General features: G+C 50.4%; 1 protein-coding gene across 14 annotated transcripts in view; it reads right to left on the bottom strand.

Moving 5' to 3' along the window:
• Positions 1-16,254, bottom strand: part of ZNF185 (zinc finger protein 185 with LIM domain) — a 49,963-nt gene that overhangs the window by 9,645 nt on the left and 24,064 nt on the right. For 12 of the 14 annotated variants that reach the window (XM_069867814.1, XM_069867812.1, XM_069867818.1 and 9 more), the window contains 11 exons: positions 15,490-15,570; positions 14,895-14,963; positions 13,213-13,296; positions 10,950-10,994; positions 9,015-9,098; positions 7,687-7,785; positions 5,600-5,698; positions 4,411-4,524; positions 3,543-3,623; positions 2,779-2,880; positions 1,561-1,719 (listed from right to left, as the gene is read on the bottom strand). In XM_069867814.1, coding sequence (XP_069723915.1) covers positions 1,561-1,719; positions 2,779-2,880; positions 3,543-3,623; positions 4,411-4,524; positions 5,600-5,698; positions 7,687-7,785; positions 9,015-9,098; positions 10,950-10,994; positions 13,213-13,296; positions 14,895-14,963; positions 15,490-15,570 — 1,017 coding nt within the window. The remainder of the gene's footprint in view (positions 1-1,560; positions 1,720-2,778; positions 2,881-3,542; positions 3,624-4,410; positions 4,525-5,599; positions 5,699-7,686; positions 7,786-9,014; positions 9,099-10,949; positions 10,995-13,212; positions 13,297-14,894; positions 14,964-15,489; positions 15,571-16,254) is intronic. The other 2 variants (XM_069867811.1, XM_069867823.1) reach the window with 2 other exon arrangements.

Genomic DNA, 16,254 nt, shown 5'->3' with positions numbered 1-16,254 from the left:
TGTCTCCTTTCCCAGCACTCACCCAAACCACCACTACGCCATCTGTCCCGTGGCCCAGTGCCCAACTGGCCCCTCTGGGTGCGAGACTCATACGTTTTCCCTTTTCCGAGACAGAACTCATTATTGGAATGGCTTTGACCTGCGGGCAGAGCTCAGGCTCTTTCAGTAGAGAAATAACCTTATAGCTTACGGTCATTTTTTGCTTTCAGGTGCCCTGGGGCACAGATTATGTTTATATTGTCTATCAGCGCTTTGATCCTGATTGAAGCTTCAGGCAACTGTATAAGTTAATGTTAAACAATGCTGCAAGACACTGCAAATCAACGGTGCATTAAAGAGAGAAAGAGGGGCAGGCTAAGCTCATCGTGAGATGAGGAAAACCCTGCTCTGGGCAAGACTTGCTTCTGGTCTGTGATATAAACCGAAGAGTGAAGCACGAGTTTAAGACAGACACAGCAGCGTCACGTGGTGCCTCAGGGGGATAACGGGCTGTGAAGCACAATAGAAGCCCATCCTATTTTTTTTTTTAGTCCCTGTATGCAAGTGCTTCCAAAAGCAAAAGAGAGGTTGGTGACACCAACTTGCTGAAAAGTGCTCAAGGAGGTGAAGGCTACATTCAGATCGTGTGACTGCAGAGATCTACAGCGACAGCAGTTGTACGTGTACAGCCTGGCTCTTCAGTCACTGAGGACCATGAGAGAGAAACCCAGACTGCTCCTCAGTCATCAGTGCAGATACAGAGGAGAAGCAGATGTGGTCTCTGCACATCTATCACCTTTCCAGATTCCATGTCAGTGGGCTGAACACAACCTGACAAGAACTCCCCGGTGTTACAGAGCAATTATCAGCTTGGATCTCCTGAATCCCTTCTTCAGCCCTTCAGGTCCCAAAATGATCTTAGAATCATGGAATGGTCTGGGTTGGAAGGGACCTTAAAGCCCATCCAGTCCCACCCCTGCCATGGGCAGGGACACCTCCCACTGGATCAGGGGCTCCAAGCCCCATCCAACCTGGCCTTGAACCCCTCCAGGGATGGGGCAGCCACCACTGCTCTGGGCAACCTGGGCCAGGGCCTCCCCACCCTCACAGCAAAACATTTCTGCCTAAAATCTCATCTCAGTCTCCCCACTTGCAGCTGAAAAACGTTGTCCTTGTCCTGTCCCTGCCCTCCCTGATCCAGAGCCCCTTCCCAGCCTTCCTGGAGCTCCTTTCAGCACTAGAAGCTGCTCTGAGGTCTCCCCACAGCCTTTTCTTCTCCAGGCTGAACATCCCTCTCAGCTTGTCCTCATACAGGAGGTGCTTCAGCCCTCCAATAATTTTCATGGTCTCCTCTGGACTCTCTCCGACAGCTCTATGTCCTTCCTGTTCCGAGGACTCCTGAACTGGACACAGTTCTTGTTCCATGTGTTGTGAGTCCTGGCAGCACTCTCTCTCCCTCTGTGACAAAATCCTGTTCACATTTCCTGATGCAGCGATTGTACAACCTGGACCAGAGCATCCATTCAATATTTCTGCACCAGCAGCTTCCCCGGTCTCTGCATCCCATCCCCAAACCCTCACCTCCTCGTGCTGAACGCCTGGCTGTCCACGTAGGATGGAATCCTGTGACTGGGTGCCAACACGCTGGTGTTGGGAGGCTGGCGGTCCATGTACAGTGTCATGGGATGCTGGGTCTCATATGAACTGAGAAGACTCTCCTTGGAGCTGAAGTTAGACCTGCTAAAGAATTGGAGCCAGTTTGACCACAATGCCAATGACTGTAGCCGGCTCAGACAAGTGTTCAAAACTTGCCAAGGCTGGATCACGCTTCTTTCTGCTGCCAATGAGGAAAACCTGGGACACCATGCATTAGTCCTACAAATGTGGAGAGCCAAAGCGAGTTGGATGGTAGGTGAATTTTTTGCTGGGAATGCTGCAAGATTTAGCAGTCGTCTAAGTTAACTTGTTAACTGAAGTTAACTAAGTTAACTAAGTTAACTGAAATGAAATACAAACAGCTCTGCGTAGGTGGAATCATAAAGTCACAGACTTTCCTGAGTTGGAAGGGACCCACGAGGACCATCGAGTCTAAATCCTGGCCCTGCACAGGACACCCCAACGTTCACACCGTGGGGCTGAGGGACTTGGCCAAACGCTGCTGAAATATTGTCAGGCTCAGCGCTGTGACTGCTTCCCTGGGAGCTGTTCCAGGGCTCCACCATGCTCTGGGGTTAGAACCTTATCCTCATGTCCTACTTAACCCTCCCTTGACACATCTCCCTGCCATTCCCTTGGGTCCTGTCATTGCCACCAGAGAGAAGAGCTCAGTGCCTGCTCCTCCTCCCGCCATGAGGAAGCTGCAGAGCACGATGAGGTCTCTCCTCAGTCTCCTCTTCTCCAGGCTGAACAGAACAAGTGATTTCAGCTGCTCGTCATACTCTTCCCCTTTAAAATTCCCCCAACTCTGTGCCCTGCTCTGGACACTCTCCAGCAGTTTCAGATCCTTTTTATCCTGTGATGCCCAGAGTTGCCCCCAGTGCTTGAGGTGGGGCCACCGCAGTGTGGAGCAGAGGGGACAATCCCCTCCCTCGCACAGCTGACGATGCCGTGCTGGATGTGCCCCAGGACACGGAGTGAATCCTAATCCTAATACCGCTTTTTTCAGTCTTGTTTGACTAATGTTTGCTGAGTAAGTTTATGCAAGTGCAGGACTTCAGCCAGCGTTTCATCAAGAAGCAGGGATAGCAAAGGATGAGATACGAAAGCCACCGATGGGCAGACAAAAAGGTCCTGTTGTACCTGGCGGCCACTGGGTTAGGCTCGTAGTGTCTCCAGTCTCCTGGGCTCTCACGGTGACTCTCTGAGGTGGGGTGGGTCTGTTGTCCGTAAGCTGGAGTGGTTCTGGTCAGGGAGGGAAAAGCCCATTAGCAGAGTTAGCGCTTGTGTCTTAACCTGCCCATGGTGGGACATGCCGGCAGTCACGTTGGGATTGTCACAGAATCAATAGGCTGGAAAAGACCTTTGAGATCTTCAAGTCCAACTGCACCTGTCCACTACTAAACCAGATCTCTGAGCATGTCATGTGCCCATCCTTCAAACCCCTCCATGGATGGGGGTTCAATCACCCCCCTGAGCAGCTGTTCCAGTGCCCAAGAACCCTTTCAGCGAAGAAGTTTTTCCTGCTGTCCAACCTGAACCTATCCTGGAGCAGCTTGAGGCCATTCCCTCTCGTCCTATCCCCTGTCACTTGGGAGAAGAGTCCAGCTCCCTCCTCTCCACAACCTCCTTTCAGGTAGTTGTAGAGAGCAATGAGGTCTCCCCTCAGCCTCCTCCTCTTCTCCAGGCTAAACACCCCCAGCTCTCTCAGCCTCTCCTCATAACACTTGTTCTCCAGCCCCCTCATCAGCTTTGTTGCTCTTCTCTGGACACGCTCCAGGAAATGTTATTTTCTGAACGCACCAGTCAAGAAATGAGCATTTGTAACATCTTTGAATGGGGTAACAAGGAGAACACAAGGTGTGTGGGACAGGGGTAAAGACACGCTTGGTCCCGCGGCTCCATACCTTTCCAGCCACGCATCAGATCCGTCCGCACGTTGGGTCTCTGGAGCAGTGCTGCTGCTTTCTCTGAGCAGAGAGCTGGACCTGCCACAACAGGAGACGATTATAGCCCGCACAAGTGCCACTGCGCGCAGAACCAACGCGGGATGTGGCTGCAGCCCCTGGTGAACATCCTGCCTCAAGGCAAGGACAGTACCCTTGCATGGGAAAATGCCAGATAATCCAAAGGGATGTGTGAAAAAGCAGAGTGAAAACACAGATCTCTTCAAAAATAACACTGAAAGGAAGGAAAAATAACGCGCCTGACGAGCATCAGTTAGCAAATTTACTCTTTCCAAATGTGACATTTTAACTCTGGTTCTTCAGCTGTGACTGTTATGGTTTATCTAGTTCCTCTACATTACATTTTGGACCGCTACAACCATGACTTGACCTCATTTGGTGCCACCTCAGCAGCATTAGAGCCACTAGATAAAGCCGCTGCAGAGCCACCCTGGATTTACAGCTGTCTGCATTAATCTAGGGAAAAGTTTGTTCACTTTTTGTAGCTGGTTTTGTATTTTCAGGCACGTCAAGCCCTCTGGGAATACTGAAAACCCTGTAGAAAATCTGAACGGCTTTAAGGTCCCTTCCGACCCAAATTCTGTGATCCTAGCTCCTGGCAATCCAGCTGGACAGTGTGTGAGGCCTCCAGGTAGTGAGGACGTTTTCTCCCAGGCTTTCATGGTAAAAGGTTCTCTCAGTAGAATCGGGCACAGAAGGGGAGCCTGGGAGAATATTTTAATGACGTGTGAATGTGGGAGAAGACAAGTAAGGAATTATTCCTTATCCTCCGGGAAAAGGCAGGGGCAGCAGTTATCTGATTTCTTACCTAGTGATGCTTGTGTCATGTTCAGTGTGTTCCTTCAGCCTGGGAGGCTCTGAGCGGACACCATAGTCAGGAGGTTCCTGTCCCTTCTCAGTACGGTTGTTTGAGTCCAAAATCCTACAACAAAGATCTGTGATTAAGGCAGCAACAACAAAGGTGCTGGGGTGAACAGCCATCCATTCTCCAGACAGGAGTCATCAGGCAGGGAGCTGTAGACACTCTGTGGCCAGAGCTATTCCAAACCACCCTGATGGGAATCGTGTTCAAACCCCTTTCTAGCTTGCAGGATGACAGCTGAAGGCCTTTCATCCAAGACTGTTGCAGAAGGAAACCCACAGGCATAGGAGAAAGCACTCACATCAGAATTCCTCAGGTTGACAGTTGCTTCTAACACCTCAGGACACACTCAGATATGATTTTGCAGCATTCATAAATATTTGGATAGCACTTGCTGACATCTCTGGGCAGCAGAAGCTAATGTCAGCGCTCTGGTACCAAGGGAACCTCGCTGGTGCCAAAGGACCCGTGTCACATGCTGTTAGTGTCAAAAGTGTCTCTTGGGCTTCACACACAGTGTGAGTCTATCCCATCCAGCTGGCTTTTTCCACCAGCTTGGGTGGGATTGCCTGCTGTAATCATAGAACCATAGTGTCCTGGGTTGGAAGGGACCCACAAGGACCATCGAGTCCAACTCCTGGCCCTGCACAGGGCACCCCAATGTTCACACCTTGGGGCTGAGGGACTTGGCCAAACGCCGCTGGAATATTGTCAGGCTCAGCACCGTGATTGCTTCCCTGGGAGTCCACCACCCTCTGAGGGAAGAACCTTTTCCTCGTGTCCAATCTAACCCTCCCCTGGCATCTTCCTGCCATTCCCTCAGGTTCAGAGAGAAGAGCTCAGTGCCTGCTGCTCCTCCTCCCCTGGTGAGGAAGCTGCAGAGCGTGATGAGTTCTCCCCCCAGTCTCCACTTCTCCAGGCTGAACAGACCAAGTGACTTCAGCTGCTCCTCACACAGCTCCCCCTCTAAACCCTTCCCCAACTCCGTGGCCTTGATAATGTGCCACGGTCAAGTCCTCACTCCTGGGTGCAAAGCGGAGAAGCTCTTTGCATGGTCTCCATTACATTGGGAACAATAAGACGTGAAGAATTATGAGGTGAATAGATCCTGTGGCGAGTCCTCTCGACCACTTACCCTTCTTGGATCAGCTCTGGTTTATAGTCGTCAGAGGTCTGTGTGGTCTCGTGCCCCCTTTCTCCAGGGGTGTTCTCCTCCTTGAAATCCTGGGAAGACCTGGAAAAGGAAAAGAAACTCCAGTTGTGGCTATCAAGAATAAACACCTGAAAACTCAGTTCACTGCACACTGAGAAGTCAGTCCTAAGGCTTTGGTGAAGGATATTCCAAGGGTTCTGCTGTAACCAGCGCAACGAAGCAGTGACTTCGGCACGGCACAAAGCACTGCTTAGCTGCTGGGAATTCAACGGATGGGTCAAGCAGCAACACGCTGGACTTAGCTCTTTAAAATACCAGTCCAAATTGTGTTTTCTGCTTTCTAGCATGAATGTAGACGTGCAGGTTATCAGATTATTTACTGTGGCTGTATCGGACATCAGGATGTGCGTGCCAGGATGGGCACCACATCTGATATGGTGTCTGATAAAACCTGAGACTGAATTGGAAATCTTCCTCCTAGTCCAACATTCTTGAAGATTTTTTGGCAGCCAGTCTCACTCACTGCATTTATCCAACGGTACCGCTCTACCCAGCTTCAGCTCCCTTCGCCTGTCTAGCTCAGGCTCCCTTTTCTCGGGACGCAAGCTGACTTTGCACCAGACCTTTGGAGTAAAGAAGCTGCTGCCTCTCAGCAAAGAGCTGAATCTTCTGGAGAAGGTGTCATTCCAGTGTGCGAGGTACAGAGATGGATTCTGAGGGAATCACTTGGAAATTGGCTGTGTTGGAGCCAACAGCTCCAACTCAACAGCTCCATTTAGCTCTGCCTTTTCCCTTCAACAGGAAGGACCATAGGAGGTGTATTTTGCTGAGGAAAATGACCTAAGTCACACCAGCTGGACTGAGAAGATATGTGGCCTGTTCAAGACCTGCTGCTAATTCATTGTGCAATTCAGCAACCCATGTACAGCTGGCACCTGAAATAAGCTTTCAGTGGAGGTCTCTGAAAGGGGTGGAATAAAATAGTCAGCATTTCTAGAAGGATCCTTTTTCCATCATCTATAGCATTTTCAGCTGCAAGAAGGGAGACTGAGATGAGATCTTAGGGAGAAATGTTTTGCTGTGAGGGTGGGGAGGCCCTGGCCCAGGCTGCCCAGAGCAGGGGTGGCTGCCCCATCCCTGGAGGGGCTCAAGGCCAGGTTGGATGGGGCTTGGAGCCCCTGATCCAGTGGGAGGTGTCCCTGCCCATGGCAGGGGTTGGAACTGGATGGGCTTTGAGGTACCTTCTGACCCAAATCCATAATTCTATGATTAGAGGGAGCCTGAACCACTGTGGCAGAGCAAACCTTTCTTTCCTCAGCAGAATCCTGGGGGGACAGTCAAGTGACTCCACCCTCACTGCAAATCTTCTGGCAAAACTCTTTTTAGCTCATTGGGTTTCTATTTGCTCACCGAGTGGGACAGGAACCCCTGTGCCTCCACTAGGGTTTTAGGGCACACAGTGCTGTAGAAGCGACAAAGTGATGATGATGATGGCTGCCTGGCTGCTTTTCCTGTGAGTTTTGAGGGACCTTTGCCATCTCTACACTAGGGTGCAAAACCCAAAGTACTCAAAATCTACACCAGTCCATGGGAATGGACTCCCAGGAGTGCACTTCAACTGTCCTACTGCCCCAGCTCACATCTGGCTCTGTCCCTTAGGCTTCTCCCTGCAGAAGGCAAGGGAGAAGTGGGTGATGCACACTTACATCCCATCCCAGGATTTGTACAGGATGCACTCGGCATCTCTGCCCAGACTCCTAAGCACAGGACAGGGGGAGCTGAAGGGAGATCAGGGCTGAGCTGTGCTGCACACGGCAAGGGTAGGGCCAACTGGGAAGAAATTGGGAAATGCCAAATGCATTTGCTCTGTGGCTTAAATCCTCAGTGAACACAGAAGAAAATTTACTACATCAGTGGATACTGGAGAGAGCAGCAATTGAGAGCTGAGATACGTCCCTTATGCTGCTGTTCTGGTCCTTGTTATTTCCTGAGCAATCAGTATTTCCAAGGCTTTCAAGAACAAGAAAGAATATATTAGCAAACACAGGGTTATCACCCCAGGTCCTTACGTCGCTTCACTCCAGTAAGGCTTGTAGTATGGTGGGACCTCAGGACTCGTGTACCTGCTCTCTGGGGTGCTGCTTCTCTCCTCGTAGCTCAGGACAGATCTAATAATAAAAGACAGGCCCATTACAACTTAAACAACTTGTACATGAACCCTTGCACTAGTCACATTCATCAGGCAGTGCGTTTACCACTCACTGCCCTGCACCAGGACTTCTCTCTAGGGACCATATACAGAGTACATAGAATCAGAGAATCCCTAGGTTAGAAACCACCTTTGAAATCATAAAGTTCAACCACACCTGTCCACTACTAAACCAGATCCCTAAGCACTTTGTCTGTCTGTCTTCTAAACCCCCACAGGGACGGGGACTCCACCACCTCCCTGGGCAGCCCTTTCAGTGCCTGAGAACTCTTTCAGTGAACAACTTTTTATCAGCGTCCAATCTGAACCTCCCCGGTGCAGCTTGAGGCCATTCCCTCTCATCCTATTGCCTGTCACTTGGCCAAAGAGTCCAACACCCAGCTCTCCACAACCTCCTTTCAGGCAGCTGTAGACACTGATAAGGCATCCCCTTGGTCTCTTCTCTAGATGTATTTCAATATATCCCAGCTGCCTTTCAGCTCCCTTGCTGCCACTCCAGCATCACTGGAGCACTTCCCTGAATTAGCAGCACAGAAGAAGGCAGTGACTGAACCCCATCAACCACCCACACACCAAGAGGAGAGAAAAAGCTGGGGTGCTTGTCTCATATCATAGAAGATGGAGAGGGACACAACACAACTTTTGTTTACTTTGAAAGCTGTGATTTATACTTCAGCACAGTTGCTTTCATCATAGAAACAAAGAATGGTTTGGTACCTCAAAGCCCACCTAGTTCCACTCCCTGACATGGGCAGGGACACCTCCCACTGCATCAGGGGCTCCCAGTCCCATCCAACCTGGCCTCGAACCCCTCCAGGGATGGGGCAGCCACCCCTGCTCTGGGCAACCTGGGCCAGGGCCTCCCCACCCTCACAGCAAAACATTTCTCCCTAAGAACTTATCTCAATCTCCCCTCTTGCAGCTGAAAAGCATTGTCCTTGTCCTCTCCCTGCCCTCCCTGATCCAGAGCCCCTCCCCAGCTTTCCTGGAGCCCCTTTCAGGACTAGAAGCTGCTCTAAGGTCTCCCTGCAGCCTTCTCTTCTCCAGGCTGAACAACCCCAACTCTCCCAGCCTGTCCTCATCCTTGGGCAAAAAGCTGTGAAAAGATATCTTTCTGTCCCTGCCTCCTGAGATTTCTCTTAATCCTCAGTGTTACTCACATGCCCGCTCAATTTACCTCACTCTTACCTTTTAAAGGAAGATTCTGTGTCCTCTAATGGCACAGAGGCTCTCTCAGTAGGAGGAGAAAGTACATCTGACTGCAAGCTAGACCTGTAAATTAAAAAAAGGAATCTATGGCTTGACAGCTTGCCGAAGGCTTGAGTGCGGAGCTGTATGGAATAACAGCACTGCACTTATTGTATGAGACCAGAAAACAGAAAGTGATTTTCTCAGAGAACCGATTTTCCTTCAGAAAAAAACACCACCATCTCCTTCACCTCTTTTCAGTACTATCACTCTAATTAAGAAGAACAGAGGCTGCTAGCAGAACTAGTGCAGTTGATTTGCCACAGTCCACACGTCTTGGATGACCGTGTCTCTTCTGGCCCTTCACTGGACCAGGGACCTGGGACAAAGTGCAACATGAATAACTTTTGGGAAGATGCTCCTCCATTGCTTGCAGCAGATGTAGGTCTTGGGTTTTACACCATCCAACTGGGAGCCTTGTGATCCTGCTCACCTCAGCTAGGAGGTTTGAAGACATCACTCGCTCCCTTCAAGTCCTTTGGGAAGCCAATACATGGAGTCATGTCCCAAAATAATGGACTAAAATAACTGAAGAAAGCAGCTTCAGTGTGTTTGCTATAAACAGCAACCACTCTTTCTGAACTCTGGGCCTCTGACATTGTCAGGGGAGCGAGCATGATCTGAAAAGCATCCAGGACAGAGGCAGGTTTGAGGTCAATGCCAAAACCAATGATAGAACTGCTGTATCTGCTCCCAGGCTGCTTCTGCAGAAAGATGTGTAGTAGTGAACAGAAAGAACACTGTCCACACTGTTCAGCCACACAGGATTTTCTGGCTCCCCTTTGCTTTGTTCATAGAATCACAGAATGGTTTGGGCTGGAAGGGAGCTCAAAGCCCATCCAGTTCCACCCTCCTGCCATCGGCAGGGACACCTCCCACTGGATCAGGGGCTCCAAGCCCCATCCAACCTGGCCTTGAACACCTCCAGGGATGGGGCAGCCACCCCTGCTCTGGGCAACATGGGCCAGGGCCTCCCCACCCTCACAGCAAAACATTTCTGCCTAAGATCTCATCTCAATCTCCCCTCTTGCAGCTTAAACCATTCCCCTCATCCTGTCCCTGCCCTCCCTGATCCAGAACCCCTCCTCAGCTTTCCTGGAGCCCCTTTCAGCACTGGAAGCTGCTTTAAGGTCTTCTCAGAGCCTTCTCTTCTCCAGGCTGAACAACCTCAACTCTCTCAGCCTGTCCTAGTACAGGAGGTGCTCCAGCCCTCGGATCATCTCCATGGCTTCCTCTGGACTCACCCCAGCAGCTCCATGTCCTTCCTGTGCTGAGGACTCCAGAACTGGATTCTGCTACCAACTGTGCTCTGGAGGAGACCCTTCTTCTCACCCCCAGACCCACCCTCTGCCAGCAGCACCACAAATACCAGCCCCAGTCCCTGACCTGGCAGGTTCACCCTTCCCATCATCCAGGTAGTGAGAGGTCTCGTACTGATGATGCAGCTTCTCTGCAGCACCTGCTGGTCTGTCCCTGCTCACAGAGCTGGACCTGGTGGGAGAGGGAGTTTCAGGGGTCGCAGAACGAAGTTGAGCAAGTCAGAGAACAGAGCAAGAAGCAAAAACGTCAAACATCACATTTTTCTTTCTCAAACATAACATCTTTTCCTCCTTCCTGCTTAGCTGAGTAAATTTCCTCCAGCAGAGCTGACGGGCCGAGACAGAAATGCACCAGCTCACACCAGCACAAGGAAAGGAGCTGAAAGGTCTCTGCCTGTTTTATTGGGTGGATCAGGTCCAGCCCGCTTTGCAGTGCGTGCAAGTGCTTCTCGCAGAACACGTCTGTTAGGGCAGCACGAGGCCAGGAAAAGACCCCTCTCATGCTAACAGCAAGAAAATAAAATGAGTTTTACACTGTTCATAGGTTTACGCTTACTTTGGTGGGTAAAATCCATTGTTGGCTTCTGTGTGTTCAGAGTAACTGAAAAGGAGAGAAAGTAGCTTTAGAAAGCATCTTTGGTTTGGGTCATGTTCTACAATGATTTTCTTACGCGTTTAATAACAGAGAGAGGAAGAGATCCCTAACGCTTCCCAGAGATGCTCCTCAGGTTGTTTGTACAGGTAAAATGGCAAGAAATGGGGGAAACGCAGTGCAGATGGAGCCAAAGGAGCATTTAGTATCTCTGAACACCACCAACATGTGACAGATGCCAGTGGTATAGAGTCATCTGGAAATTCAAGCCAGGACTCATCCAAAACCAGTGGGATACCCTGCAGCCCACAACTGCAGCACAGGCCCCTCCATCTGCACGCACAGAAGGGAAGGAACAGCCCTGACATCCTCCGGCTCGGCTCAGGGGAGCCGGCACAACGGGGAACTTGAGGTGTCTTGATGAAACCACTTCTGTTTTGGTTTCCTTGTTCCCAGGCTGTGGGCAATGAACATGAGTGGCCCATGAGGGAACAGCTCCCACTCAGCTTCTCCTCAGCACCACAGGGTGAGGCTCTTCTTCCCTCACTTCCACCTTCTCGGGCAGGACAGAAGCACAGACACTACTCTTGGGCATTTGCAACCTTTCTTGTCAATCGTAGAATCATGGAGTGTTTTGGGCTGGAAGGGACCTCAAAGCCCATCCAGTCCCACCCCCAGCCATGGGCAGGGACACCTCCCACTGGATCAGGGGCTCCAAGCCCCATCCAACCTGGCCTTGAACACCTCCAGGGATGGGGCAGCCACCCCTCCTCTGGGCAACTTGGGCCAGGGCCTCCCCACCCTCACACCAAAACATTTCTGCCTAAGATCTCATCTCAATCTCCCCTCTTGCAGTTCAAAACCGTTCCTCTCATCCTGTCCCTGCCCTCCCTGATCCAGAGTCCCTCCCCGGCTTTCCTGGAGCCCCTTTCAGGACTGGAAGCTGCTCTAAGGTCTCCCCACAGCCTTCTCTTCTCCAGGCTGACCAGCCCCAACTCTCTCAGCCTATCCTCGTACAGGAGGTTCTCCAGCCCTTGTATGATCTCCGTGACCTCCTCTGGACTCACTCCAACAGGTCCATCCATCCTTTTTTCCAGTGTGGGTGCAGACTCCCTAGACAAGCTGTGAGGTGGGCTGCCACGTGCCATCACAGAACAGGCAGGCCCTGAGTTGTTTCGGTCACCTTCACTGGATCACTGGGAAGCACCCTCCAACTTCACCGAGCTCTCTGGAGCAGACGAAACCAGTGGTTTCTAGTAAAGTCCACCGAAAGCAGTGAAGATGAGCACAGCACGGAGCCCAGGCTAAGCAGCCCCGCTGGCTATCAGCTATTCTGGTTGCCTGCCAGAAGGGCTGGTGGCCACGGGAAGGGTAGGAGCCAGCCTAGGACATGTCCTGGAGGGGCAAGGATGGGTGGTTCTCACACACAAAGGGCAAGCAAAGCTGTGCTGGTGGATTTCATTTGGACATTAGAGGTGTTCAAGGCCAGGCTGGATGGGGCTTTGAGTCCCCTGATGCAGTGGGAGGTGTCCCTGCCCATGGCAGGGGTGGAACTGGATGGGCTTTGAGCTCCCTTCCAACCCAAACCATTCGTGATTCTATGATTTGGAGACAACAACCAGCTCAGCTACACTGCCCTGCCTAGGAGTATGGGATCTTTTACCATTTCCACAACGCCTTACAGTCAGGACACAACTTTTCCTCATCACTGAACTTTTTGGTTTACCACAGTTTACAGGATGCGTGGTTTCCTTTTCTCTTTGGGTTTGGGGGTTTTGTTTGATTTTTGTTTTTTTCTAAGGGGTCTTCTGTGGCAAAACTGAATCGGTGGGTGGTGCGTGAGGACCTAGAGAGACAGCCGAGTGTGAACCTCCCCATGCTGTTACAAAAATTAAAAATATCACATTCCAGAATTCCTTTACATTTGGTAATAAACCCAGAAAATGCAGAAATGACCCACAGAAGTGATCCCTTTTTCTTATCATAGAAACTAAAGAAAAAATTGGAACAAACTAACAAATATTTTATTGAAGAGGACAGTGTTTTCTTTTTTTTCCCCCTTTCTTAAATAAAATATTAGAGAAACTGCTGCAGTGCTGCAAAGCACAGACTGAACCACATTTTTCTACCCGTAAATATCCATTCCGGGTTTTCTGACAGCTCAAGAGCAGTTTTTTATGGTTTGCCCAACGCTCAACTCAATAAAGGAATTTCACACTAACCCTACCTCCCATCTGTGGAAACCACGGTTGCTCTGGGGGCCGGTTCATCCCATGGGAACGTCTCAGACTCTTTCTTCAGAGGTTTGTCACTAGAAAAGGGAAATCAACAGTGAGCTGTGACCTGACAGCACTTATGTTGGGCCACCCTAGAGCCGCATGCTAACGTCCAGCCAGGAAGAGCAAAAAAACGGGGATAAAGCAACATATCCAGATAGGAAGGGCCAAGCTTAGAAACATGGAATCATTAAGGTTGGAAAAGACCTCTCAGCTTACCCAGACCAACCCCACTGTGCCCGCTAAACCACGTCCGCAGGTGCCACGGCTACAGGTTTTGAACCCCTCCAGGGATGGAGGCTCCACCACGGCTCCATCACGGCCCTGGGCAGCCTGGTCCAGCGTCTCTCCCGAGCACAGCAGGTCCAGCGGCAGCTGTGCTTTTCTCCACCCAGGGGTCAGAAAGGCGTTCCGAGAGGCCCACCAGCTGGACCCTGCACCCATCTTTCACGCCCCCAGACCTGTCAAGCTGCGCGTCTGTCTCCTTCCCTCCCTGCCAATTACTCTCTCTCTGGTTTTAGGTGGTCTAAGTAATGAGGCATCCTCTCTTTTCCCTGGGAGAACGACTCACAATTAGGAGCAGCTACGTGACCCAAACGACCCCAGACACAATGAGTGTGCTGTAATCAGGCTGTCCCTGCAGTGACACACAAGGATGTATTCATGGGCTTCAGCTGAATGACCATGACAACAGCCCAGCCTCTACTTTTCTCAAGCCCTCTAGACTTTGCTTCAGCCCAAGATATCGATTTAAGAACACCCCTAGATTTATCGTCACTGATGGAGATGGAGAGTGAGTTGCAATTAACCATACGTGCTACAAAACCTCATTTGGCAAATCCCAAACCTTCTACAGCTGCCTAAGCGCATCGGAGCGAAAGGGGAGGCCACACGTATGGCTCTGCCTGGTTCAGTCCAGGCACAACCAAAAACTCCCAGCAGGAACACTGCCAACAAAAAGAGCCCTGCTAATGCCGAGTATATTTTAAAAACTTGGAATGTTCCTAGTCCAGAGGATAAACACCGAGGCAGGTGGACAAGGTGGGAGTGACCTCTCTCAGGAGGACAAGAACCTTCCCTGCCCTCAGCTGCCAGGCTCCTGTTTCACCCATGTAGCCGCTCAGTGTTCCAGCTCTACCTCTTCACGTGTCCAGCACCTGTACCCACGCCTTTAGGTCTGCAATCAGTTCCTTCTTTCTCAGGTTCTCCTCCACACAACAGAGCTTTTAACACTTTTCTATTGTTCAGATCCCCTACAGGGTGCAGAGGACCAGAACCAACATGAGGACAACCCAGCAGCAACTGAGGTTCAACACATCCCTGGCAGGTGGAAGAAGCTCCCCAGGGAATGGCAGCGGGAGGGCAATTGGAGCAGTAAAACCAAAAGGCATGAAGCGGACTCTTTAGGGACTGAGCCAGAGCGGAAAATCCTTGAGGGAGGAGAAGGGAGAGTAGAGAAAAATGACGTGTTGTAGCCTAGTCAGCAGATGATGCTCTTGGAGAGGAGCCCAGGACCATGACTGGAGAGATCCCATCTGTCTGAGACCACTAGCAGATACTTGCTATTTCTGAGCAAAAAGCAGAGTTATGCCTTATGTTCAGCAGCACAGAGCAGCTTTTCTCAACTTCTTACCCATCCCCATGCTGCAGCACAGTTTCAGATGAGGATTTTCCAGTAGAAGCCTGCCTGCTTTCACCATTTCTGCAAGCAAACCAGCAAGAACAATTAGGTAGGGAGATAAGGGGACACAATATGAGGCACAGGAACTGAACAGCAAGGTGCTTGTTGGAAGCGTGCTCCAAACAGTGCAGGGGCTGGTTTAAAATGAGAATCAGAAAGCCCATCCAGTCCCACCTCCTGCCATGGGCAGGGACACCTCCCACTGGATCAAGGTGCTCAAAGCCCCATCTAACCTGGCCTTGAACACCTCCAGGGATGGGGCAGCAGAGTTTAGGAGATAGGAAGTCCATAGTCTTGGCGCTCACATTCTCATCAGGAAGAACTGGATAATTTCAAGCTGCAGGAGACCCACAGCTTCCATCTGGGTGTATTTCCTCACAGATTGTTAACACTTTTGTAAAGTGCTGCTTTCTTAGACTCCCTGTGTGATAGCGTTTATTGTTCCATGACTGCACTGTGTCCAGAACAACCATGTGTATCTGGGAACCACTACAAGCAGAGCCAAACCCTGCAGAGCTTTACGATGACAAAGGGCCAGCAGCCCTACCTGATTTCAGCAGCAGTGGAGCTTCGCTCTGAAGTTTCACTTGAGGCTGTGACTGTTTGGTTCTGACTGCCTGGTTCAGTGCTGCAAGAGAAAGCAAAGAGAAAAAAGCTGTCATGCCCAAGCAAAGCAGCTCCATGCTGCAGCCAGCCAAGTTTCCTCCCTTCAGGCATTTCTTCCTGAGAATAAATAGAATGGAAACCGAACATCACTGGTTTCAAAGCATTCACTTACAAAGTCATCTTATCAGTAGCATTTTTTCAACTAAAGGCCCTGATATTGCCAGGAATATGTTTTCTGTCGATGATACACGGCAAACAAGGGCAGCGACCAAAGCACTGTTGGCAGGGCTGTGGAAAACTATTTTGACACTTTTTATACTACAATCATGAATTTACTCAAACAGACAACATCGAAAGCAATTGAGAATTATTTCCCTGCGCATATTTGGTGAGGAGTTCAGCGTGTTTGAGGTTTTTCCTTTAGGGCTTTTTCCTTTCAGGTTTTAAACACTTTTTGCAGGATATTGTCCAATCCTTGCAGGACATAATAAGGATTTCAGGCATAAAAACTTTTGAAAACAGCTGTTTGCATCTAAGAGAAGCCTCCCGCATATGAGGCTGACAAGTTTTCTTCATTTCACCTCCTGGAAGGTGTCTATGGATGTCTCTTACCTACAGCTTAGTGGAGGGCCTGATACAGCTGCCAAAGAGCAAAGAAACATAGACTGGTTTGGGTGGGAAGGAACCTCAAAGTCCATCCAGTCCC

The sequence above is a fragment of the Phaenicophaeus curvirostris genome, chromosome 13 (assembly GCF_032191515.1).
Source record: "Phaenicophaeus curvirostris isolate KB17595 chromosome 13, BPBGC_Pcur_1.0, whole genome shotgun sequence".
NCBI classification, from domain to species: domain Eukaryota; kingdom Metazoa; phylum Chordata; class Aves; order Cuculiformes; family Cuculidae; genus Phaenicophaeus; species Phaenicophaeus curvirostris.
Note: the sequence above shows the minus strand (reverse complement) of the source record. Positions and strands in the feature narration are given on the sequence as shown.